Here is a 27886-nt window from a genome sequence, read left to right as displayed (position 1 = left end):
CATAGACAAGTGGTCAATCGTTCACGGTCCGTAGCATATTATTGTCTTAGGTTTTCAGTCACGCTAATACGAAGGAAAGAAAGAGGGTGACGTTGATGCATGCAAGTTTTTTTTTATTTCTAGTGCACAATACGCCAAAGAGTTTGAAAGCTTGGTAACGTTTCTACGCCTTCCGTACACCGGTCATAAAGGGTCTTAACGGAGTTAGGATTTGGTGTGAACTTCTCACTTTTGTATGCCAAAGTTGAACCGTTAAGTGTAGCAGTTAGCCTCGTATTCACGATTTCGCTCAATGTTAACAATGGGTTTGGGCAGCTACGATCACTTTGTCAGATTCGGAGAAAAATGTGTAACTCGTAATACACAATAAATATGAAATAATTATCAATACTTACTATAGAACTTACCATAAAATTGCATAAAAAACAACTATGGTAATTAGAGTCGGTAATTGATAAACTAATTAGAGTCGGTAAAACACGTCTTGCCTTTCAATGATACTTGCACCAAAGAATTTGAGACCAGTAAAGCAGCAATGGTCGGGTAAGCTGGAGACGTGGGTTCGATTCCCTCATCTTTCACCGATAATGCTAATGCTATGTATTTACTTTGTTTGCATTTTTAGCTCCGAGTTCTGGATAAATTATTTTGCGCTACAGCTCTCATACCTTGAAAAAGTATTTTAGCGCTCCGGTTGAGGGCACCTAAAATGTAAACTTGACGTTTTAGTTCATTGGACCTTGGCGTGGGTTAGGTGGTTTATGTTTCTACTATATTATCAGTTCTGTCTAGCACGACCGGGTGAAAATGCAACGCGTAGCGAAAAATGATTGCAACTTTCCCCTTATCGCTGAATCAGAAATATCAGAATATAACGTGAAATCACCTAGACTTGAATAATTTACCTACGTCGTGTTTTTTTACAATTAAAATTGTTGGTAAGAAAAACGTGGATGGACTGTGTAAGAGATGATATGACACGATATCAAGTTAATGATGTGATGACGAGTGATAGAGATGAAAGACATGTTGAGCCGACCCCGAGTGACAGGGATAAAGGCAAGCGAATTATGATAAGATATTTATCAATTTGTTTTACCTCTAGTGTTTGTTTTTTATTTTACACACAATTGGTACTTATTAGGTATGTATTAGAATTATATAAAGAGTCTGAAAAAACAAAAATCAGACATTTAACCATAAATAAAGATCCGGCAACCTTCAAATCAAGAGTGAACAGGCATCTTCTGGGCGAGTTCACTCCATCGTCGGCCACGTCTTTGCCTTTGGCTAGTCTGTGGCCAGGAGTAAACCCAATTATAATAATAATAATTAAAAAAAATAGGTACCTACTCTCGTTTGGTATTTCACTTTTTCAATTTCACTTTGACTCAACTTTCAGACGAGACACAGCATTTACACCAGCCTACAGTATCAGATAAAAACGTACAAAAACTTTGTTTATTCGCGTTTCAACAACATTGAAAGTGGCCCATCTATTAAAAGGCTATGGCTAGTCTGTGGTCAAGAGTAAGCCCATTTATAATAAAAAAAAAAAAATTAATAAAAAATAAGTACGTAAATAAATCAGACTGCACATGTCTCATTCCTCAACAAGATCAGGATCTTAAGTCCTGCCGGCACTCCCTCATTCCTTTAGAACTTACGAGCTATTTGTGAAGTAGATTGAATATTATTTTATTGCTTTACAATTTTCCTATCTCCCCGGGGCACGCACCCTCCGACCCGTCTAGACGATCGACTTATTCTATTTTAAACATGCTCAAGAAAAGCCTTACTCAAGAAGCTATTTTTCAAAAGGATGATGTGGCTTTCCCATCGGTTCTTATAAAAACTGCTGACGCTGCGCTGATTTTCGTATAAAATCAACTTTTATCGTAAAATTCCACAGTCAAGTACGGTACGGCTAGGTACCGGGATTAAAACCTACTGGTCATTTAAATTTTATTGTAGAAGATAAGTTACAGATAAAATGGAAAGTTATTTATCGTTTGTACCGTAAAGTGTGTTGGAATTTATTATTATATAAAACGCATTCTTTCGCCATTGTAAATCAAAACACGAACGCTATTATTATGGCCAGGTAAGTTACGAAAGTTACGAACTTTCGAAACGGATCAAAATATTCGTCTTATTTGGGTCCCTTTTGCGGCTTGCCACGTAGCCAGTTGATCTTCCTTCCCTAGTTCGCTCGGACTCTATGATAGGGTATTAACGTTAATGCTATTCTAGTAGTTATATACAAGACTACTTATGTAGGTATATTACCGAAAGTGTTGTGCAGTTGATACATACACGACGCGACTTATAATATGAATAAGCTGCAGATATAAATCAGCTCATAAAGTTAGGTTAGATGGGAGCCGTAAGTTGCAGTTTACTATATTCACAGTTGCACACGTTTACTACGTACACGTATTTGCATGTTATAAACTGCTTTAATTCTCAGTATAAGAAAAACATCCTTATTTCTCCATCAATCTTAATATCAACAAGTGTTACCGTCGTTACTCATCGCCACAATTAACAAATCAACAATGACAAATCATTTCAAATTTCAATTAATTTCTGATCCGTGTAGGGTGACCCCGCTGTGGGCGATTGTGTCCCATTCCGACCGCATGTCCAACCACCGGATTACGAATATTATAGTACCGCTATAATTCGGACAGTGATTTATAGAGGGGGTGGCCACCCTCGCCACCCTCGACCGTGTATTGCAAACAACATCGATTTCTGGAATCATACAAGGTCCGATATTTGAGATGTTTGAATGACATGAGTCGATAGACCGCACGTAAGTATGTTCTACATATATTCCTATATTTGTCGCGAAATGATCCGAAATGATCCGTAAGATAGTTCCTCCGATTAGCTTTTGGGTGGAATTAATTTCAAGTTACCTAATTTTAAGTACCTAAACATTTGCATGCTTAACTAGCAAAATATGTCTGTTCAGAAATATAGTTAAAATACCACCTTATTGTACCATATTTTTCGCAAATAAAGAATATTATTACATTATATTGTTACATAGCTAAAGGAAAATAAGTAAATGTGTTATTTTTCATCTGACATTGACAGTTTCTGCCTACAAAAAATACTTAAATGATACGAATTATCACATTTCGCGACGTATCGTTGTGTGCCTATTATTCAAATGACAGTCTAAGCTGACAGTGATGACAGCTTGCTACACATAAGCAAGCAACATTAAATTAAATCTAGTATGATTAATGACTATGATCATTATCGGCCTCTAAGATAGACTAATAAGGATATAGCGTCAGATCGGTTTCTGGCAAATAAATCTGTCAATTTATGTCGGGAAGTACCACAGAAATGTTTAACAAAGATCTGGACTTTTGTGGAAGCTATAAGACTGTTTTGAATCCCTCGCTTTACGAAACAGGAAGAGCCCCAGGAATGTACCTATGATAGTTTTCAACTCTATGTATATTCTATTGTATTGAGTTGAAAACTGTCATAGACTTTATTTATCGTTGCACGCCTTTAGTACTAGAAACTGGAAATGAGCTTAAGATCCTGGATAGAATTAGGTATATCATAATAGAGTGGGTTTACAATATTATGATTTATTTATAGCTTACTAAAAATTTATATTTTAGGTGGGCTCTATTCAGGCTATCAAGCTAACCTATCAAGGTACGAAGGCTAAAAGCCCGATTCAGAAACAAATGCAACAATTTCACACGGTTTTGACTTAAATCTTAAATTAGAATCTTATTAGCTAGTAACGCGTTCGGTAAGGTCGTGTCAAAACCAATTTAAAGTCATAACAAAGTTCTATTTCAGAATCGGTCCCCTAGTTTCTAAAATGATGCAGAACGTAACAGCTGATCATTATCAAGATAATAAAAACCGGCCATGAGCGTGTCGGGCCACGCTCAGTGTAGGGTTCCGTAGTTTTCCGTATTATTCTCGAAAACTACTGAACCCATCAAGTTCAAAACAATTTTCCTAGAAAGTGTTTATAAAGTTCTACTTTTGTGATTTTTTTTCACATTTTTTAAACATATGGTTCAAAAGTTAGAGGGGGGGGAACACACTTTTTTTTTCCTTTAGAAGTGATTATTTCCTAAAATATTAATATTATAAAAAAACGATCTGAGTAAACCCTTATTCATTTTTAAATACCTATCCAACAATATATCACACGTTGGGGTTGGAATGAAAAAAAAATCAGTCCCCACTTTACATGTAGGGGGGGGTACCCCAACAAAGCATTTTTTACCACTTTTTATTTTACCACTTTGTCGGCGTGATTGATATAGGTACATATTGGTACCAAATTTCAGCTTTAGTGCTAACGGTCACTGAGATTATCCGTGGACGGACGGACAGACGGACGGACAGACAGACATGACGAAACTATAAGGGTTCCTAGTTGACTACGGAACCCTAAAAAACAAACAAGTTTAGACGAAAGCACCAATAATTTACCAAGAACTATAAAATCTTAATGTTTCAAAATCCTTCACTATCTATCTATGTATAGCGGCTTTTTGTCCGACTTAATGTAAGTAATTGTAATTATCAATCAGTGTGATGATTATGATTAACATTGATACACTACCGATTCGTCATGGTTGGGTTCACAAAATGGTCGTTGTTAGGATGACAATTATCTCCACTTTATAAATCGTTTTATTCACATACATATAGACGTGTGACTTGTTAGTATTGGGAGTTAAAGGTTAGATTTGATTTGTCTCTGTGTCATCATGAATTATACGTACTAAAGAAATAGTAAGTTTTTATTATAAGACTAGCGTTTGTCCGCGGCTTCGATCGCGTAAAATACAAGCTTCCACCGCCCATTTTGGGGAAGTGGGGGGGTTGGAAAGCTACGGATGTAGCCTATGTCACTCTCCGTCCCTTTAACCATCTCCACTTAAAAAGTCACGTCAATTCTTCGCTCCGTTTTGCCGTGAAAGACGGACAAACAAACAGACACACACACTTTCCCATTTATAATATTAGTATGGATGAGATTTATTTTCAATTTAGTTTGTGACGCATACCTATTAGTTAGCCGTGGCACGGCAAGGCTACTTGTATTATATTATTATGGCAAGGCAGCTTAGATTAGTACGTAAATGTAAAATATAAATATTTGCGTGACGTAATTTATCTGTCCTACTCGTATTACATACGAGTAATGCCGAATTGTCTATTCAACTTATAAGTCTCACATATACACATAAACGAATGGAGTATATACTCCTGTTTGAACTCTCGTTCGACGAGAACCAAGAGAGAGATTACCATCAAATTCTAGGAATGTTTCCAGCAACCGTAACGTGTGGTCACTTATTCGTCTCGCAAGTCGCTAACAGTCACTTTTTGCTATCAGTCTGCGACACCGTCTGTCGCTATCCAACGCTTATTTAATTAAACGCCATTCGCAAAAACTAAGCCGGTGACAAAAACTAAACCAACACAGGATTAGGTAAACAAAAGCCCGCAAAAAGCGGTAAGCCGAACAGTTCAATCAACATTCGCCACCATGTGTGTACGCACCCTGTACACACATGGTGGCGATTCTCGCAATCTTAGGAAAATGAAAGAGACATCATCGTGAATGTTCTCCGAATCCTCATATGTGTGGATGGAGCATTACGTGAAGAATGGGCAAGTTGTCACAACAAGGAGGGATTTCGATCGTTGGCAATGATTCAACCCTTCCACTGTATTGGGCATAACGCGAAACGTCCCTATTTGCGACGATTATTACTGGTATTAATCCTTGTTAGTGGGTGACAGGAGTATGATGTGTTTATACATGTTATCGAAGTTACTGTAACTTCAAACTCTACCTACTACCTACTACTGCCCTCTGTAATAAAATCTAAAGAATAGATTTTCACGCGCTTCCGTTGGTCGGATCAACTTGCGGTAAGGATATTATTAGCTATAAGTAGATCCGATAACAATGTATTGATTTGTAACAACCGCAAAAAGCGTCACTGTGGTAATAATAAATTACTAAATAATGTCCACAATAAAGCCTTCAATGATTAATGAATTCGGTCGAAAAAGCGTAAAAACTGCTTATCAAAAGTATACGTCTTGTATTCAACTCGAGATAAACATAAATATCCTGAACCTATCTGTTAGACTGCCAAGGGAAAGTTGTTGTTTATTGGCTTGAGGGCCTAGTATATGGATCGATAGGGCACGGGGGTCGAAGGCACGACCCGGACCATTGACGGCGCAACGGTACCACTGACCAGCCGGTGTAGTCGAAGTGACGATCGTTGACGCTACATGGCATCGAAAAGCAGTCTGACTCTGTTGCTCCATAAAGTAGTGATAGGGAGAGAAGCTTACGAAGCGTAAGCAATTTTGAGTCTAGGTACTTTGGCCGTATATTCCCACTATTTATCGCAAAACCAATAGAAATGTGAACCCTTAATTCATAACAACTACGCGTAGTTAAAGAGCGCACGTATACTGGACGTATCATTCGAATCTGGCTAAAAGCTCTTCCTAAATATTGATGGACCTTATCTCGCTGCAACATAGTTTAAAATAACTTATTATATGAGTCAACGATGCAATGGAAATTCGTAGGCAACCATTCACAATGTGTCATGCCTTGCCCTAAACGACTTGATAGCCCGTCGGTAGGTACTTAGGTCTCGCACTGTGTCCTGTAAATGTGTTAACTGTTTATTTTATAGTATTCGTTACTTAAGTATCTTTTACTAACTGTTTATGGCTTCGTTAACGTCAGATTGGATGTATTTTGTTTCACGTTCTTCCTAGTTGCTAAATTAATCTTACCTAGATTCTGCACTAACGTTAAATAAATAGTTAAATGACTATAGGTGTAATAATTTGGTAGGAGGTTGGGCATAGCGAATGATATTCCGCTTTTTGTGGTAGGGCACTGCACAGCGGATATCATGTCGCTCTAATCTAGAGCAGAGACCAACTGGGGAAGTACCTCCGTCTTACAGAAGACCACAGCCAAATAGCAATAGTTTGCCACCGACGTAGTATTAAAATAACCTAACCACAAAATTAAAATTTTGAAAAAACCCCCGACCGCGACCTAGTGGACCGATTTTCATGAAACATGGCTAGGAACACCCCCGACTAACACAGCTTTCAAATAAAAAAACTAAATCGAAATCGGTTCATCCGTTCGGGAGCTACGATGCCACCGACAGACACACACACTGACAGACAGACAAACAGACAGACAGACAGACAAACAGACAGACACGTCAAACTTATAACACCCCGTCGTTTTTGCGTCGGGGGTTAAAAAAAAGGTATCTAATAAGACGTTAGGTATCTAAATGAGGTACAGTGTAAATATGGAAGAAGAACTTATAATTGGCAATCGCTACAAGTATGATTTTCTAGTGTCCAAAAGAAAAATTAGACCTAAATAATAACACTACTACTTCATCAAACCATTTATATACTAAAGCATACATAGAGGTATTTTTATATTTAAATACTTACGTACTCATTTATTAATTCAAGTTGCGCAATAGTTAATTACTTGATTACGAAAATATATACCATAAAAGGTTATCAGGGCAATTAATTCAAGTGTCTCCGTATTATTATGTGAAGTAGATACTTACCTATTAAGTTTATTTGAAGAACATTGCATGAAATAAATGAAAATTGAAATTGAATTGCTTATCACTTAAATACCAATATATTGCCAATACATTGGTGCTGGCAGTGTGCTCAATCTTTATTTCTTTATTTATAAATTCCTTAAAATTAACACTAACAGACAGGCTATACATGTTAATAGGAGGGTAGTTTTAGAGACTGATACAATACGGTACACACTTATGGTCTTATGATTGATTAATAATCAGTAGCTAATGGAACTTGGAGTCGTATTATAGGTATCGGCTACTAATCGAAAGGAATTGCGATTCCGTGCTGTCGCTGGCCAGTATTTCATTCAGAAGAGTTAATGCATGGTATAGCGGAGAGTGTGATAGGGTATGAGTTCGTGCTGTCGGGATAGCGAATAGAGTTTGTGGACGAGGGCGGAGTTCTATGCCAGTAATAGGGCGAACTTTTAATGAAATCGTATTAAACGTAAGAAGAACTTTATCTCTCTTCTTAGTCGTATACTCTTGTCAGAGTAGTCGTAGTCATTGGGGCCGTTGTGCTGCCTTTTTAATGGTTTCCCGCCATTTTGCTCTATTTGCAGCGTTCCGCACAGATTTAAGGGTGACCCGGTGAGAGCCCTCACTTGGTCTGTCCATCTCATTGAGGGGCTCAGTCTGGGTCTTGCATTCTTCAACAACTAGTCTGTTTATGGCGGAGTCTTCCCTACGTATAACGTGCTAGTAGTATAAGAAATAGCACAACAGTAACATAAATATAACACCTTGACAATATTAGAGGCGTGGTCAGATATTTGTGAGTGCCTTTGCCGTTTCTTTAATTATGTTTCATGGTGACTGTATTCATTTTTCTACAGTCCCACTTAACCCAAAAAAGAAAGGGCTCGTGCCCATACTAATAGGTAAAATTTTACGAATAGTTTATGCTAACTACGAGCCTACGTGTCAATTGACTTGAAAGGTCGCGTCTTACTTGTGATGCATGCAAATATAACCTACTAGTATATTAAATTCGAAAATTGAGGAATACTCCATACTAATCCACCCCCCTCCTCCCCCCCATATTAGGGAAGTGGGGGTTTAGAAAGAGACAAAAAGTGGCCTATGTCACTTTCCATCCCTTTAACTATCTCCACTTAAAAGATCACGTCAATTCGTCGCTCTGTTTTGCCGTGAAAGACAAACAAATAAACAAACAGACACACACACTTTCCTATTTATAATATTAGTATGGATTTGAAAAGGAAATACTGGCAAATTCAGAATCAATTTAAGGTTTAAGTAATATAATTTTACGAAAGTTACTCTAAAAAGCTGCACGCTTAAAACAATTTCGATCTCAGACCGCAAACAACAGTGATCTATTACGGTCAAGTCCTCTAGCCAACAGTACAGTAGCAGGTATTATGTACAGTTAACACACAACTTCACGCTGTCTCAGAATAAGTAAGGCATTTGGATGTCAGTTTAGACCAGCTGTCGCTGAAGATGATAGTGGTTATGTCTCTCTATCTCTCCTGCTTATTGGTGTTCTCTATGGGGCCTCAACGATTCTATTTACTCTTTGCTACAGGCCCAGAACTGCGTTACTATTGATAACACGCGCGTTACCGTTAACATAAGTGTGAAACGAGGTAATTGAAAACCATAAAATTACTAACGTGGATTGAAGTCAGAATTAAGGATGAATCACGTAACACGTACCGTCTTTGACCCGATTGTCAGCTGGGTGCGTAGCCGAATTGCACAAGCGCTCACGAAACGCTCACGAAACGAAACGCTCGTAGATATTTATCGCTTTATTTAGCCAGACTACCTTTCGCGGCGTTTCGTTTTCGTTTCGCGTCGTAGAAATGCCATTCGGCTACGGGGCCTGGTCATCTAATTATTCAATCTTCATAATATTATATAGCTAGATGAGTTAAGAGCGCTTTCAAAAAATCTGCTTGCTCGAATTTCGACGCCGGCGGCGCTGGCGTGCGCCTGTGTGCAGACGCACACTATAACCAGAAGCATAACGATTGTAGCCTGCGGTACAGACATAGCGTGCGATCCTCTTCGAACCAACCTTACGTGCGGCTAGAGCGAAAGGGATAGCATTCATGGTCGGTACCGCCACGCCGTCAGTAGCGTTGCGGACTAACCATTATTGATACTTGCGTAAAAACACCGCCATATAAATTACATATTTGCATACATGATTTCGTGCATAAATACTTGACCTTTTAGTTTAATTATTAAAGTTATCACAGTTTTTTCTATTAAAACGTGTGTAGCCTTGGAAGAAATAATTTAAAAAACCTTTTATAATATAATAAATTGTGTATATAATATTGTCTTCTGTCACCGCGATAGTTACTCATGAAATAAATTTATGGAATCAGATTATTTCGCGTATAATGAATATAATCCGTTTCCTTAGTTTTATTTCATTTTGCATATGATATATGTTTTATAGGTTCTTTTCGGTGAAGGAAAACATCGTGAGGAAGCCGGACTAATTCCAATAAGGTCTAGTTTACCCTTTGGGTTGAAAGGTCTGATGGCAGTCGCTTTCGTAAAAACTAGTGCCTACGCCAAATCTTGGGATTAGTTGTCAAAGCGGACCGCAGGCTCCCATGAGCCGTGGCAAATGCCGGGATAACGCAAGGAAGATGATATGTTTTCTAGGTACATATATATAATGGAACTAAGATCGTTTTTCTTTAATTTTAAGTAGTTTTTTTTATATTTAAAATGTGTTTTTAGGGTTTCGTAGTCAACTAGGAACCCTTATAGTTTCGCCATGTCTGTCTGTCTGTCCCTCCGTCCGTCCGTCCGTCCGCGGATAATCTCAGTGACCGTTAGAACTAGAGAGCTGAAATTTGGTACCAATATGTATATCAGTCACGCCGACAAAGTGCAAAAATAAAAAGTGGAAACAATGTTTTATTAGGGTACCCACCCCCTACACGTAAAGTAGGGCGTGATTTTTTTTTCATTTCAACCCTAACGTGTGATTTATTGCTGGATAGGTATTTAAAAATGAATTACTGAAATCTTTTTTTGATAATATTAATATTTTCGGGAATAATCGCTCCTAAAGGAAAAAAAAGTGTCCCCCTTCCCCCTCTAACTTTTTAACAATATATTTAAAAAATATTTAAAAATCACAAAAGTAGAACTTTATAAACTTTCTAGGAAAACTGTTTTGAACTTGATAGGTTCTGTAGTTTTTTAAAAATATGGAAAACTACGGAAGACCCGAGCAGCTATCTACTGAGCGTGGCCCGACACGCTCTCGGCCGGTTTTTAAATATTATGTTGTTTTAATTGCATGGAGCACAGGAAGGTCCACATCTATGTATTAGTTTTTTGTAAGGAAATACAACTCTACGCTACGCCTACTTGCTTTAGTTGACTGTTGACACACTGAGACAGTGGATGCGCCAGAGTATAAAAGAGTGATTACCATCTCTTGTCAAAGATCTTGTTGAGACGAATCAAACGAACCCAAACAAGAAGTGGTTTCAAGACCTGGTCGTGGAATACTCTTGACTACCTTCCAGCTTCATCATCAGATCCTGAGTACCATCTCTTGTCAAAGATCTTGTTGAGACAAATCAAACAAGCCCAAACACAGAAGAGTTTCAAGACTTGGTTGTTGAATACTCTTGACTACCTTCCGGCTTCACCATCAGATCCTGGGTATCATCTCTTGTCAAAGATCTTGTTGAGACGAACCAAACGAGCCCAAACACGGAGTGGTTTCAAGACCTGGTTGATGAATTCTCTTGACTACCTTCCAGCTTCATCATCAGATCCTGGGTACCATCTCTTGTCAAAGATCTTGTTGAGACGAATCAAACGAGCCCAAACACGGAATGGTTTCAAGACCTGGTTGATGAATTCTGTTGACTACCTTCCGGCTTCATCATCAGATCCTGGGTACCATCACTTCTTGTCAAAGATCTTGTTGAGGCAAATCAAACGAGCCCAAACACGAAATGGTTTCAAGACCTGGTTGATGAGAACTCATGACTACCTTCCGGCTTCATCATCAGATCCTGGGTACCATCACCTCTTGTCAAAGATCTTGTTGAGGCAAATCAAACGAGCCCAAACACGAAATGGTTTCAAGACCTGGTTGATGAGAGCTCATGACTACCATCTGACTTCATCATCAGATCCTGAGTACCATCTATTGTCAAAGATTTTGTTGAGACGAGTCAGTAACCTAAAATGATATTCAATAATAAATAATACTTACTAAAAATATTAGTCAAGTTAATTAGTTAGTTACCAAAGTCGTCAACCCAAGGATCAAAGTTTTCGGTCGCAGTATACATGCAACAGTACAGCCAAACACGCACACAAGTGCGGTTTTGGACACGGCGGGTGCCGCACACAATGACAAAATAACTTCGCGATCGTCGAGCCGCGTGCGGAGCGGACTAACATACGTCCTGCCTCTACAAGCTCTGCCGCGGTACTGACATCGCAAGCGCGCGTAACCGGTAATAAGGAGGCATTTTTAAAAAATCGTCAAAAATATTAAATTGCAATTAATAGAAAACTTTTGCATAAAATCTGTTTAAGTAAGCGTTGCAGATTATTTTTATATTAAAACTACTTCAAAAACACGTAAGTTTTCGAAGAAATTGACACTTAATCTGAGGTGATTTCTGAAACAAATTGGATTCATCATATCCTCATTTACTCTATTCTAAAGCCTTATAACAAAGAAGTAGTCTCAAAAGATTGTAGTACAGGATATACATAATACAAATTTACCACTTGAAGCATTCAAAACTATCCAAATTTTACAAATTAGACGGACTAAGTCAGCACTTTTCGCGGGTTTTCCTAAACATGCACCAGAAAAAAAATCATAATTAATTAAGTGAGTTAGTTTTTAAAAATCCAGTCTCACAACATGTAAGTTAAGAAGATGTCCTAATCGAATCCTGAACTTAATAAGTCTTTTAGATGACGGAAAGTGTAGCATTTTGCCGACTAAAACTATCAATTTTACATTATTACGACGTTTTCGTTGAATGCCCTCTTAAGATTAAATGAGCTATGACGCAAACGGAAAGAATTCTATGTATTGATGATCATAATGAGATATGACTACTTGACTAGGTACCACTATAGTAAAAACTTTATAATAAATATGTACCTACTCATCAGCAGTTAGGAAATAGGGACACAATAAAGTTACCTACCTATTCAGCCTCAAAAGATTTAGTAAATACCATACCTCTGCCCAGACAATACATCACATAATTCATGACTGCCCAAAGAGGAAATACACTGGCCACTCCCTGGACTTGCTCAGCCCTGATGTGAACGCAGCTCGTTGGGTGAAGAAGCTGGATATAAAATTGTAGTCCTTAAGTTGATAATAGTTTGTTAGTAAGCGACCAGTTTATAGCCATACGATTAAATAAAATATCTTTATAGATATCTGTAACAGTAGGAGTTGGGTGATTTACTAAATAGGAAAAATGGAGTAAGACACCTAGTATTAATTCGCGTTTTCTAATCTATCCCAGCATCGATTGCAATCATGAATCGGATAAAATGGCATTCTCAAGACAGGTTCACCGACAGAAAATGATATATGTACATAGATAGACAATACTTATCTCCGTCATCTGTAATCGATATTTAAACATATGCGGACAATAAGTACTTACATACTGATATTACTTTTTGATAGTTCCAAAACCGTTATATCTGGGACTGTAGAGGCCTTCAGAAACTTTAATAAATTCTCAAGGCTTAGTTTCGATAATTGACGATTGTGAAACGATTGTGGTCGATAAGTTAATAACTCTACTCTGTTAAGTATTTTAAATGCTAGGTACTCGTTTTGTATACTAGGTTTGGCTAGCGTTTGGCTAACTAGTGTTTGGCTTTTGGATACCTTTCGCACCCCGCATGCGGGCACTTTGCTTGGTTTGTAAAAATTGCCCGTACCCCGCACGAGGGCTCAGCTAACCTTTCAATGACTTGCCTGCTCGTACGTAATCTATACTGTCTGTGTATATTGATGCTAGAGAGATGTTCAGTGTGTGAAGTAATGTCAAAACATTACCACGAAGTCCGAATAGGCCTCCTCAGCGATGTAAACGTTTGCAACAACACACCTGGACCTAATTTGTTGACCACAATAGACATTGTATGAAGAAAATGGCGAACCGAAATTAGTTCCACGTTAAACAGTTCATTGTACCTCGACTGCCTATTTTAGATTAGATCTTCAAATAGATTAACTTATTCAGTGAGATTTTTTATTAAGGACTAGTCGAGATGAGATGAGATCTGAAGGAACTAAATAACTTCCAGTCTTTAGTGATAATTAAGTATCTAAGAAAGATGCAAATGGAATGACAAACAAGACTTACATACAGTCAAACGAAATGTTAATAAAAAATTACCTATGTCGTAGCACTTAACCCAACCACTTTTTTCACTTCTACACTAGTATGGGTTCAAAATTGGGAAAAACGTGTACCATTTTAGTATTAACAATACATTCATTAAAAAAAAACTCTTTTATGTTATAAGAGTAATTTTTGAACACTTCGATCAATGCGGTTTTTAAATATGTATTTACTTTTTTTAAATGAATAGGACAATGTCTTTTGTCCTATTTAATAAACATATGGTTAAGTCTAAATTAATAACTGTAGGTACTAATAAAGAAACTCTAGGTCCATGGGGCCCCAGCGCGAACAAGTTGTTCACAGAAATCGCGAAGCGTCTGGTTGAGGTAACTGGTGACCGAAGAGCTGGCGACTTCCTCGCACAACGTATCAGCATTGCGATACAGAGAGGAAATGTCGCCAGTATCCTTGGTACAATACCTCAAGGGCCTATTTTAGACATTAGCTAGCTTTTAAGTTTAGTCTTAGTTTATGTTCATGTAAATAAAGAGATTAAAAAATAAAGAAATTAAATAATAAATTCCTGATCTCTATCGAAAGAACTAGCTGATGACATGCTACCAACATACCTACATTCCATTACACTACCTACACGTAATCTGTAGTCTACATCGGTACGGTAGCCAATAAGTATTCCAAGAGGATTAGGTGTTGTTGACAGAATCCATTATATCTGACCCTCTTTCAACAGTCAACTTATATCTCGGTGTCGTACAAATAATCTCTATTTGCCGAACTTGTCTAAAAAAAACAACTAGTCAGCATTTTTAAAATCTCTGACTATCAGTTCAGAAGACAAATAACAAGTAACTGCTACTCGTTAAAACGGACACTATCGAGAGGAAGATACTATATCATAAATTGCTTCGCGCTTGAAAAAACAAATCTAATCAGTGTAAAAAAAGAAGCTATTATGCAACGATAATTGGATCAGGTTGTTGACCGTATGACGACGCAAAACACATGTGATATGGTTACTTGTATGTTTTTTTGCAAATCACTTTCTCAGACCGTTTTTCTTGTTGATACCAATCGCTACGTGCGTGATATCATTTGAGTTGGTTAATATGTTTTGCTACGCATGAGTTGGTTAACAAGGTTAATATGAATTCGATTGTTGGGTATCGGAATTGAATTAGATCAACTATACTCAAAGTGTGCTCCGCGGAGCCCTAGGGCTCCGCAAAACCTCTCTGGGGGCTCCGTGTGAAGTTTGGTTGACTTCAACTCTATTCCATAAAAACCAAAGATTCACCAATTGTAAAAATAAAAACAGTTCCATGTAATACCTCACATTAGAATCTAGTGATTAGATTTTACTATTATAATTAAGACTTATTAAAAACAAAGACTGCTGTAAACTATTTTTTTTTTATTTATTTAAGGGTTCCGTCAGATATTTTGCTTTCCAAAAGGGTTCCACGGGAAAAGAAGTTTGAGAACCGCTGAATTAGATTAACATTGAATGGAGATGGGGTATCCATTCGATATGGACCAGGAAATCCACGCTCATAAAATTTTCTCTTGGGTCGTTACATTTTTATTTTATTGTAGATTAAAAGTGAATTAAGATGACATATATTGAATAAAAAGTGAAAACACCTCCCGAATTTAAACAGCAATTAAAGCTTGAACTCCTGAACCACTCCATCACAGTGGAATCCGTCAAAACCCTGTATTGTATTAGTAATAATGGTAATGTGTCTACGTAAAAATACAAATCATAATTATGGGACATCACACGTAACAATAATTTGATTTGTTCTCAAAGTAGAGTTGTATTATGTAGGTATGTTATTTTTGTTAAAACCTTTTCTTTAACATAGAATGAAAAAGGGATTTTCTCATCAACTTACTTTATACAGATACAGAGTGGGGCCTGTAACAAAGGCGAAGAATTGAACTGTAGGCTATTCTCCTTATACTGATCAACATTTGTTCAGTGACTTTTAAAGATTATGAAGTCTTTAAATTTTTAATTTTTCATACAAAATAAATATTAGCTTCAATGTACGCCATTATTGTTGTCATTGACGTTGTCTGTCACACTTTAGACTTAACAGAATTCGCAATACATTACCTCTTAGTAAAAACTTTCAATGGTGATAAAAATCAAAATACAAGTTATTTGGGAAAAGTCACCGAACAAATGTTGATCAGTATAAGGAGAATAGCCTAGAGTTCAATGTTTTTTTGCCTTTGTGAAAAAGAGCCATCAACTTACTTTGTATAATCATTGCGCTGATTTGATGCATTATTAAGCAATTGTTCCTTATCTGCCTCTTTAACATAATTAAAGTCAAATTACGCGAATGGCGTTATCCGCGCAATCTACTTAAATGAACGCCTGTTATTACTGCCTTACTGAAAATAAGGTTAAATCCGAATAATCCGATGTCAATAGCTTTTACTCACGCAGCTCACTTGTCACTGACTGGGCCATGTTTTTATACTTTTGCTAATAAGTACTACTATACGTTTTGATTCAAATCTGATGTAAGTATGAACTAAAGTGCGCATTAGGCCCTAGTACCTACCTAAGTACCCACTAGTAAGATTCATACTTCAGGAGATGTTAAGAAAAAGGTAAAGGAAAAGATATTAACCTAAGTGCGTTTTCACATTATCCGATCCGATATCGGATATAGGACCGATATCGGATATAGGACCGATGATATCCCATACATTTAAGCCGCCATCTTAGATTTTTGCCTTTGAAATCATTCCGATATCCGATATGGGATCGGATAATGTATAAATGAATAAAACAAATAAAAACATAATAAAACTACTTAAAACTAAATACCTAACCTACTTATAAATAAAAAAATTGGCCTAAATCGCCGTCAATGGGCAAGGTACCCAGAAGGCTGGCAGCATTTCCACGCTGTATAGCGATACTTATACGTTGCGCGAAATACTGGCCAGCCCTCTGGTCGCCTGAGGTCTCTATCAGGCGAGACGACAAATCCTTATACAAATGACGGGCACTGGGCCCCCATGGCCCCAAGGTCTCAACGCCAAACGCCGCAAATATGTAGCTAGTTCCTAGGGTGGCATATTTGCGGCGTTTGATGCTTTCGGCTGAGGATGCTGCAGCGCCAGCAGCAACGCTGGTGACCGGAACATGGGACGGCGCCAGTGTATCAACGCAAGTAGCGTCCCAAACTAGCGGCCGACCCATGCTCCAAGGCACCAGTGTCATACCGTCAGGCCTCTTGCCGTCGTCCCTAGCCAGGCCGGTGGGCTCCAGGACTGCTGGCACTTTCGCGCTGACAAGGGCCCGACGGATAACATCATTGATACTGGCGTGGCGCGGGATCCTTCCAGCGCTTCGGGCGCATGAGAGGCCATGGTGACCCAATGTGTCCACCATGGTACCGCATTGACAGCGATGAGGCTGGTTTGTTGATGCCTGATGCCCTTTGTTGTTTGATAATGTATTAAATTCAATAAAATAAATATTAAATGGACCAATTTCTAACTTCATTATCGTAATAACTAACGCGCCGTAGTTACGGATATTGGCTTACGAGTTTACGATATCGATAAATAGAAGTTAATCCAACGGGAAGCTGTACCTAACTAGATCAATGTGTAAAAACCTAATAAACCTAGTTTTGTACTATTAACATTAAACCTACACAAAAGTGGTTTAGTTTGTAAAGAAGCCAAGCAGCATCCACCTACCGTTGTATAGGTACGCTGAATTCACATAAAATCTTAATTGACATCTTTGAATACTTTCCGAAATAAAGGCTCTACAGTTCATATTCAAAAATATCTACCTCAATCTAATTTTAGCTGTACCATATTGTTCTCAAATATTTATTTAAATAATTACACATGTCGAATCGAAATGTTAGAATAGTACCATATTCAATAAAAACTAAAAAATATCAATGGATTCCAATATAACATACATAGATACAATTCACATTCTATAGGTATGTACAAATTGTACAACTGTACAAATACAAATCTCTTTGTTAGGCAATTAGAAAATGGTAGGACAATTTTCACACATAACTATATTTATTTTGATTCTTAAGTACTGTTCGTCATTGTTAAATCAGCCCGATCGGAAAATTCCTGTACCTATATGATTAGACAGAAACCATATTAGAGACATTTGTCTTCAGATGACCACAGGGGACAAGCGTCGTAGCGTGGATTCTGCCATTCAGAGATCAAGGCAATGACTTTCATAATAAGCCTTTTGACGATGTGCCTAGGAGTTCCATGATCTGATTGGTTATTACAAAATGCCGCCGACATCTATAATTCCCAAATTCCAATTTAGTCAGTTCCCAATTCAATTTGTTTCACAGTGGTTAAAGTTGCGCTCACCTAACTATTACTGCTAACTATTGCATCCGTCTGCTGAAGCCACGAAGCCCACCTACGATCACGAAAGGATTGAAGTTACGTGTACTTGCAATCCATAAGTTGGCTGTGAATTTAATCCGTTCCAAAAACGACTGTATGCTATAACTAAGGAGGTTCAACATGAAAGGAGCATTCTTTGGGCGGCGGTTCATCTAATAATCAACTGTATCTACTCAGAGATTATCCCAAAAGACTGTGCATTATGGAGCTTAATAGTTATTTTTTACGGGCTACTTCTTACTACGTTTCAATTTTTTTTTATATATTTGATACAGAATCATCCCAGCGATGAGATTGTTGTTCAAAGTTTGCTGCCTACAAATCGTAAGCAGTCAGTAGCGCAAACCATACCATATATGTATAATATGTATACCATATAGGTATACATATTATGCCACCGGTGTAACTTTATTTTCGGTGTATCTTTTTACAAACTTATATGATACTAGGTTTCGCCCGCGGCTTCGCTCGCGTTAAGTTCGAAAATTGCGGAATACTCCATACAAACTTCCACCCCCATTTTAGGGAAGTGGGGGGTTAGAAAGAGACAAAAAGTAGTCTATGTCACTCTCCATACCTTCAACTATCTTCACTTAAAAAAAATCACGTCAGCTTGTCGCTCCGTTTTGCCGCGAAAGACGGACAAACAAACAGACACAGACAGGATTTAGAAATTATGACGTTTACTTAGCTCTAATTATGTCAGAAGTCAATTGTCAACTTAGCTGGGCATGACTCCTACGAGATGTATCAAGTTCTTTTGTACAAGCGCGTCACTCATGCGCGGATCCCTGGTCTTTTACCACGTGACCCCCCCCCCCCCCCTGAGCAAGAAGCTGGATCCGCGCTTGGCGTCACTTGCGTGGTTTGTTACGTTGCACTACGTTACGTCATCTTATATGCTCCATCTAAAAGGTAAATGGTCTATAAGTTTACCTAATGCCGCATCTATCCGCTCGCGTGGGAATCGCGTCCGCAATTAGGGAACGCCGGGAGCGAAGCACCCAATTACCGGCTAGTGCTGCCATCTCTCTTACCGAGAAATGGGTATGAGTGAAAATCGAGAGAGAGTCGATTTGACGTGGATCATGATTTTTTTTTATATAACCTAACCACAAAAAAAAAAAATTTTTGAAAAAAACCGCGACTGCGACATAGTAGACCGATTTTCATGAAACATGGCTAAGAACACTCCCGACTAACTCAGCTTTCAGACAAAAAAAAACTAAATCTAAATCGGTTCATCCGTTCGGGAGCTACGATGCCACAGACAGACACACACACAGACAGACAGACAAACAGACAGACAGACAGACAGACAGACAGACAGACAGACGGACAGACAGACAGACACGTCAAACTTATAACACCCCTTCGTTTTTGCGTCGGGGGTTAAAAATAGGCAGCAAGCGAGCAGACGAGTCGCCTTATGGGAAGCTATCATCGCCGCCCATGGACATAAGCAACATCAGGGGAGCCACTTATGCGTTGCCAACCTTTGAGAACCCTAAATACCTGCTTCTTGAAGAACCCCATATCATAGCGCAAGGGAAACACCTCAGAAAGTTCATGATTTTTTACTCCACTGCTGGCCACGATAGGCAAACTAACTTGTCTCAACGATCCAAGCTGTATCTTGGCTTCTGAGACAAGAGGGTGCCACTTGTCTCGACTCGATATTGCAGAACTTTCTGCCAGCTACTGTCCTGTCCTCATTAAACGCCAGAGAAAAATCTCGTCTCTAATCTAAACATTATTCAAGATTCGTTATATTGCCATCGATTGGTCAAAGGTATCTACAGTATTCGAACACTATTTTTAAGATTGGAGTAAGATTTCACTGCGATATGATACCTACCGGTATGTAACATTTCTTAAAAAAAACATCATAATCTATTTTTCCCCTCACTAGCTCGGAAACACGTGTTTTGTCCTTTAATACCAGCGGGTAAAAACGCATTTTATCCACTAGTGGGTAAAGTAATTTGACCTTGAATAAAGTCAAATTAACTGCTTTAAAATTGATAAAAGTAGGTGAATCTGGTAATAAAGATGATTTACCACCTGTGGAACTACTGGAAGCAGTGATAAACGCATTTTTTTGCGTTGTAGTTTCCTCGCTATAGTGAGGGGAAAAGTTTTGTGTTACACTCGGGTGCAAATGTATTTTACTTCTCGTGTGTTAAAAAACTCGCAAGTTCAGGATTCTATTCTCGGACCACTCGCTTCGCTCGTGGTTCAACTATAGAATCCTTTCACTTGCTCGTTTTTCAATTCCACACTCGGCGTTAAAATACAACTTTGCCCCCTTGTATAACAAATAACTATTACACTGCCATATTCGATCTATGTCGTATCCAAATCTTAAATTTGACGTATATACAATTTCGAATCGGGTCCGAGTGTTAAATAAATAATACATAGGTATATTAATGTTACATAAGTATTTCGTTTTCATTAAATTGCCAACCTGCTTATATAGATTATACCTCTATAAATAGTCGTAATAACTGGCTCGCGATTCTACTTAATACTTATCTATTATTACTACTACTATTTTATAATCACATCACAAATGAATATAATGAATGTCTGTAGGTATGCGGTAGTTATGTATGAGTTACTAAAAGTATATGTTTTCCGATGTTACATTTTCATGATTTTCATGAATCGCAGCCAGTGGGCATTCTTGTACAGTAGCTTACATTCCAGTAGCAATTAAGTCCATCAAATAATTATAAAGTGTGATGCGAAATTGTTAGTTAGGCTGCTGGTGGATTTAATAGTTTCCGTGGTTTATAAAAGTTTAATGCCTTTTTGTCGATCGGTAGTTCAGTTGTGATCGCAAACGCAAACGGATTATATCGTGTTTAATGAATTTACACTGCATCCCGACGTCGAACCCTTTACAGTGTTCGTAGTCAACGGGTGACTCATGAAAACTTACAATAAATAAAATAAATAAAAAATAGTTTATTTGCCAAAAAGTGTTACAAAAGATTTTACCTTTGACCACCACACTAGGCTAGCCTGTCTCGTGGAGTCAGTCCAAACATTACCTTTTACATATTACATTTACTTTTCCTACGCTGAAGAAACAATTCTAAAGACTAAAAGATATTTAAGACAATGTTGGACATGCTACCCACACCAGGGGCGGCTCACTCCGCGATTCTATCGCCGCGCTACAAGTACATGCCGGCGGCCGCGAGTTCGCGGCCTGATCAGGGGTGGCGCGCGTTCTCACGGAACGCACGTTCGCACTTTCTATTGTCACATTAATACGTAGCGAGTTTTTTTCAAGGTTCATATGCGATGTTCATGTGTGGAATGGCTAATAATGCTCAGTTAAATAGACATCATGAATAAAATAGGACAATCTTACACTGATCTTATTGATTAAGTCCCACGGAAAAGTTCAATAAGGCTTGTGATGCTGAAGGCTGTAACAAAAATATATAAATACTGTATATATACCTAGAAAGTACCCAAGACTTGAATATATAGTATAACTATTTATCTGAGAATTAATGCGTTTTAAACCATAGGCAACCCTATCCTCCGACGCTGCGCACGTGCGGCTCGTTTCTTTGTTAGAATTTTGTAGGCATTTAAAAAGGCGGCATTTCGTGAACATCAAAGCAGTGGGCCTTCTGTACTTGTACTATTATATATTCTGTGCCCACACGCAAGAATATGACACATGTGGGTACCTCTACCTACCTACTCATAAGGTGAGTAGGGTTGTCAGAGCTCAATGAGGGTGCGAAGTGTTGTGCGTTAGAGTCGGCCACTCTCATGTAACAACACCACGAGAGTTACAGGAATCCGTAGCCTACGGAAACTGCTTATCATCAGGCGGGCCGCATACTTGTTTGCCACCGACGTAGTAAAAACAGCTACAACTGCTATAAAGGTCAGTCCTACAACGTATTCGCATTAGTCATAACAGTAGAAACAAAATGGTGTGGTAAAAGTGGATTCACCTAAATAGCCAGTTACCGGCAATGGCAATTGTAACATGACAAGATGACACGGCTAGTTGATTTAATATTTCCTTCCTTACAATATCATGTATGTAGTGCAAAATTTTGTGACCACGAATACCACGATCAAAGTGGCAGCTGAAGTCTTTCATTTTAATTCCTAATCGTAATTACTTAAACGTATTTAGTAAGTAAAAGATTTTCTTAAATTTCTTTGCTAAACCTTTTGCTGTTTGAATTATTTTGAGTTGTGATGAACCTCCGTACATAATATCATCTCAGTTATCGTATAACTAGGTACTGATACAAAAATATTCCTACAAGTCCATTAATTGTGAAAAGGAAGGCGACGCCATTTGAGTTTAAGTATTGCGGTCAGAATAATATGCCTCTTTTCGCTCTACAACCTGTCTAAACGACTTTTAAATACAATAAATGTCCTCTTGAATACTAAGCCTACCTGACTTTCATGACTATGTTAAGCGATTTTGAGTGCGAAATAATGACGCGTTCTACTGTTATGGGTAGGTTCTACTTCTACTTTAACCCTTTACCAGCCACTATATCCTTACCAACTCGCTATTTTCCTCGGTAGGTAATTAGGTTATATGACTATGCTTTAGGATTCGTTCAAGAATATAGTTAGATCACGCTGTCGTGTATGGACATACGATAGACCGACTCGATAAAATCGTCGTCGCAGACCGCTGTCAAGAATACAAAACAAAATTCCAAGCGGGAATTTTCAACTGCAACGGCACATCTCTAAGAACATCCTCCAGGATTATCAATAATCCTTAACTAATCTCGTTACTTATCGATAGCTTGCTGCACCGAGTGCTAAATCGATTTTTAATCGGCAGGCAATCTCGAGACGGTGATGAATAGGAATCATGTGAACCAGAGCCCGTAATTGGGTGCACCCGAGCGACTCTAGTAATTGATATGGCAGGCTAGCGGTTCTCTGCCGTGTGTCGTAGCCTTGCCAAGTGCTTTGTCGGTGAGACGATAACTTATCGGAAGCACGACGAGTGGCATACGACGAGACGCCAGTGACCATGCCTACGAAACCGCCTGGATAGGGAAGCTTTGCTCGGAGAATACTATCTGTGAGATCAGGCCCCGTAGCCGAATAGCATTTCTGCGACGCGAAACGAAATCGAAACGCCGCAGAAAGGTAGTCTGGCTCTGTCGCGCCAATACGCAAGAGCGATAGAGATAGATAGCTACGAAAGAGATAATCGTGAGCATTTCGTGAGCGTTTGTGCATTCAGCTACGCACACTGGACATTCAGGACAAGTATTTGTTTGGGTATGATGTGAGAGTATGCTATGGCTGTTTATATTCATATCCGTGGGATTTCATCTAGGTACCTACATATTTCTTCTCCCGATGTTAAACGTAAGCTCATTTTAAGCTCTTCATGACAAATTCGGTATAGGAATTTACTTATAGAAAATACAAACATTAATTTGTAATGTCAAATAGTCGAGGGGTTGAAATTAAAGATCAGCCCCTAGGTATGTACATTACGTCTCAGCTTTTACGAGATTTTTAAGTTTTTAAAAGTTCAACAGCCACTAAGTAATATGATGAATTTTTCGTGGAGATATCTAAACCAAAATGGGATTTCTGTGATGCTGATGAATTGCTTTGGCACCTCCTAGAATACAAACATGTTTATCAGATGACATCGTCTTGGCAGTGTGCCTACAAAATACCGGTAGCAAAGAGTACTCTTTTGAGAACGATTTCGACTTGAACCGCAAGTGCAAGTAAGTACGTGCACACACAGTGTTGCAACCATTACAGTTAGTTATCGTAACTTGTAATGGACTAATGTATGTTTAGATGTGAAGATAAGAGTAAAATATTATTTTGAACGGCATTTGAAACCTGATTAGTAATGGAGGTAAATTGAATGTGGAGTTTGATTAATGTTTCTTGTTTTTTTTTATTTATTCAATAAGTGTGAGAACGAATTCTATGTATAAATTGGCAGCTAGGTAGGTACTTGAGTAAGCTACTCATTTTTGAAGTTATAGGTGACACTTATAGGTACTAAAATTAATGAATAATTAAGGAAAATATAGGTACCTACTAGGCAGGCACTAAGGTTTACATAGGTAAATTAAGTTAAAAGTATGTAAACCTATTACGATTTTAGAATTTAGAACCAACCTGTACAAATAACTTGAGTACTTACCTAAATTCAAAGTACCTATCTCTAAAATTAATTTTAATTATTATTCAGGCGTATTTGGGGTATTATGTTATAGATAGACAAAACAGTTGTATCAATAGTGAAACCAATGTTGGCCACTAAGCTACATATATTTTCATGAAATTGTATTGATCAGTGTTTGTTCTACTGCTATATGATGTGTAATACAAAATTATTATTATATTACCATATAACTGACCCAAAAAAATAAAATTATATGTAGTTAAAAAATATGTACCTTATAATAATGCATAAACAGTGTAAAATCTTATAGTCATCTGTGTAGATATCAAATTACTACATTGCACGTTGTTCAAAATTATATTGCTGCCCTATGTTGATTTATTACTAATATTTGGTAAATAGTATGCTCATAAAACTACATACATAGTATCTGCAATTTTCATATGTAACATTTATAAAAACACAAACTTACCACAGCAACATTTACTACGATGAACCATCGTAAAATCATCAAATCTGTTTTTATGGACATGTTTCACGCGCACATAAACTTTGGGGTGGGTTTGCCGCGAGTTCCCGCCAAGCGTGTCCGCGAGGTTGCCAGTACACGACTGCACGACTGTTGACTGACGCTAAGCCCGCCAAACTGAAGCAGCAAGCACGGAGAGCTTCGCGAACCGACTCTGAATGGCCCTCTCAAACGGAGGGAGAACGGCGGGAGGGCCGACAAACTACACAAAGGAGAAAGGCACTAAGCATACTAGAAGCTAGTACTGACTTACAACTTAAAGTGATTTGATGGTCGTGTAGGGGAAACCGCGCCAACCGCCTCCGGTAATTCACTAAGAAAAGTTATTTGCTGACTCGCATCTACAGGGAATCGTTCGATTTGTACAAAAAAATAATATTATTATTGAGATCGTAATTGGTTTGGATTTATTAATGTTTATATTTCAATTTTGTTTTCATTTCACTAAAGTTACTTAGACCATGTCGTTTTCACATGTTAATGTACCTACCCTTTCTAATCTTTGCTTATAAAAACAACTTAATATTTATAAAAAAATGCCATAAGAAAATGTAATTCCCGAGATCTATCTTCTTACCATCCGGCTTGAAGGGCCATAAGTAAATTCAATCACGCAAGACGTCTATTAGTGTTGCGTTAAATTTTCTTTTTTACGAGTTTCCTTACTATGTACATTTCTGGTTTATGTTTGTAAACTAGGTACTTACGTAATAGTAAAAAATGTAATATTTTATCTTTGTGTTCAAATGTTCATAAACTAACAAAAATGGTACTTCAGGGGTCGAAAAATTAGCAGTTATTAGTATTCTTAGCAATCACTGAAAAATAATTAACTAATAAGGTTAGGTTATATTTAAAGTCACATACAGGTCGAACGCGATTAATCTTATCTTATCTTATCTCTAATCGCGTTCGACCTGTATACTGTGACTTTAAATATGTGTACAAAGCGCGAGAACTTAAAGTGTTAAGGTTAGGTTAGTTACATTACCAATACCAACTTAAATTTTTGTTACTAATTACCTAATAAAACATAAATGCCTATATGGTCTCACATTTGATATCCTTTCTATCTTTACGCTAGTTTGCTAACTCTAACTTATTTCGAAGTCAAGCAGAAGTAGAAACCCGATCTGTAGGTACTTCATACAGCTTTTCTTCCTTATATGAAAAACACATATACACACCCAAAAAACTCCCCTTTTGCAGACCTTTCAGAAATATCTCCTAAATAGTGGTCGTCATAAGCCATTTATAATCGGAGCAAAAGCGTTGAGGATGCGACTTAACTGGCCAATTTCAAAACACTGCGCGTCGCTTCCATATGACCAGTATAAGTAAGCCTCGTGTTACCCTACCTACTCGTACTTATTACTGCTCTCCGGCCGCGTGCACGGTCGCTTGATATGGCTTATCAGGTCAGTGCGTCCCTTTTGCACTATGTATCAGTAAGATAGATAATTTTTAAGAAAAAAAAACCGCCGCCTTTGGGGTTCTGGTGAAAGCTACTTGCGAATGTTGGATTATGTAGAAATGTGTAGGTATTTTTTTAAACTGCTTTTAATGCTTTAATTATTTGATGGCAACAAAAATCAATATACGTATACCGTTAAGGTTTGAGGAGTTTCCTCAATTCCTCATGAATCCGATTATAAGAAATCGAAGCTTGACAAAATTTGACTTGAAAAGTCAATATGCTTAACAAATATAACTAAATAAATATTACTATTCTGGACGTAAGTGCATGCTGTTCTTATAAAAATACCAAAGTCACTATAAGCGTGCCGTTCAGATTTGAGGAGTTCCGTTCTGACCATCATCAGGAGTTCCAGTGCACCAAATGTCACTGTTCTGGACGTAAGTGCATTCTGTTCTTAAATATAAAAATACCAAAGTCACTATAATCGTGCCGTTCAGATTTGAGGAGTTCCGTTCTGACCATCATCAGCAGTTCCACTGCACCAAATGTCACTGCTCCGTACGTAAATTCATGCTGTTCCTTTAAAAACACAAAAATTGCCATATGTGTGCCTTTCAGATTTGAGGAGTTCCCTCGATTTCTCCAGGATCCCATCATCAAAACTGGGTTCTGAGAAAAATGGGACCAATCTGTATGCATATAAATTCAATCAAAAAAAATTTTCAACCGACCGATTTTGATATATTTGAGATATCGAGGAACAAACATTAAAAAAAAACAGACGAATAGAGAACCACCTTCTTCTGAGATATTTGAGGCGGCGGCACAGAATATATAATAGTACAAGTACAGAAGGCTCACTGCTTTGATGTTTACGAAATGCCGCCTTTTTAAATACCTACACAATTAACATAAATACTTACAAAGAAACGAGCCGCACGTGCGCGGCGTCCGGCGATAGGGTTACCTATGGATTAAAACGAATTAATACTCACATAAAATGTTATACTATTATATTCAAGTCTTGGGTACTTTCTAGGTATATATACTGTATTTATATATTTTTGTTCAAGTTCCAACATTACAAGCCTTATTGAACTTTTTGTGGGACTTCATTAGTAGTATAGATCTGTGTAAGAATGTCCTATGGTATTTATTTTATTCATGATGTCTATTTAACTAAGTATTATTAGCCATTCGACACGCGGACATCGCATATGAACCTTAAAAAAACTCGCGACGTAAAGTAACAATAGAAAGTGCGAACGTGCATTCCGTGAGAACGCG

General features: G+C 37.9%; 1 protein-coding gene across 2 annotated transcripts in view; it reads right to left on the bottom strand.

Moving 5' to 3' along the window:
* Positions 1–25308, bottom strand: part of LOC125228103 (serine protease nudel) — a 71679-nt gene extending 46371 nt beyond the window's left edge. For both annotated transcript variants that reach the window (XM_048132550.1, XM_048132551.1), the window contains exon 1: positions 25123–25308. In XM_048132550.1, the coding sequence (XP_047988507.1) occupies positions 25123–25182 (60 nt within the window). In that variant the 5' untranslated portion in view covers positions 25183–25308. The remainder of the gene's footprint in view (positions 1–25122) is intronic.
* Positions 25309–27886: the final 2578 nt, after the last annotated feature.

This window comes from Leguminivora glycinivorella, chromosome 7 (genome assembly GCF_023078275.1).
Source record: "Leguminivora glycinivorella isolate SPB_JAAS2020 chromosome 7, LegGlyc_1.1, whole genome shotgun sequence".
Taxonomy (NCBI): Eukaryota; Metazoa; Arthropoda; class Insecta; order Lepidoptera; family Tortricidae; genus Leguminivora; species Leguminivora glycinivorella.
The sequence above is the reverse complement of the archived record's forward strand: the minus strand, read 5'-3'. Positions and strand labels throughout refer to the sequence as shown.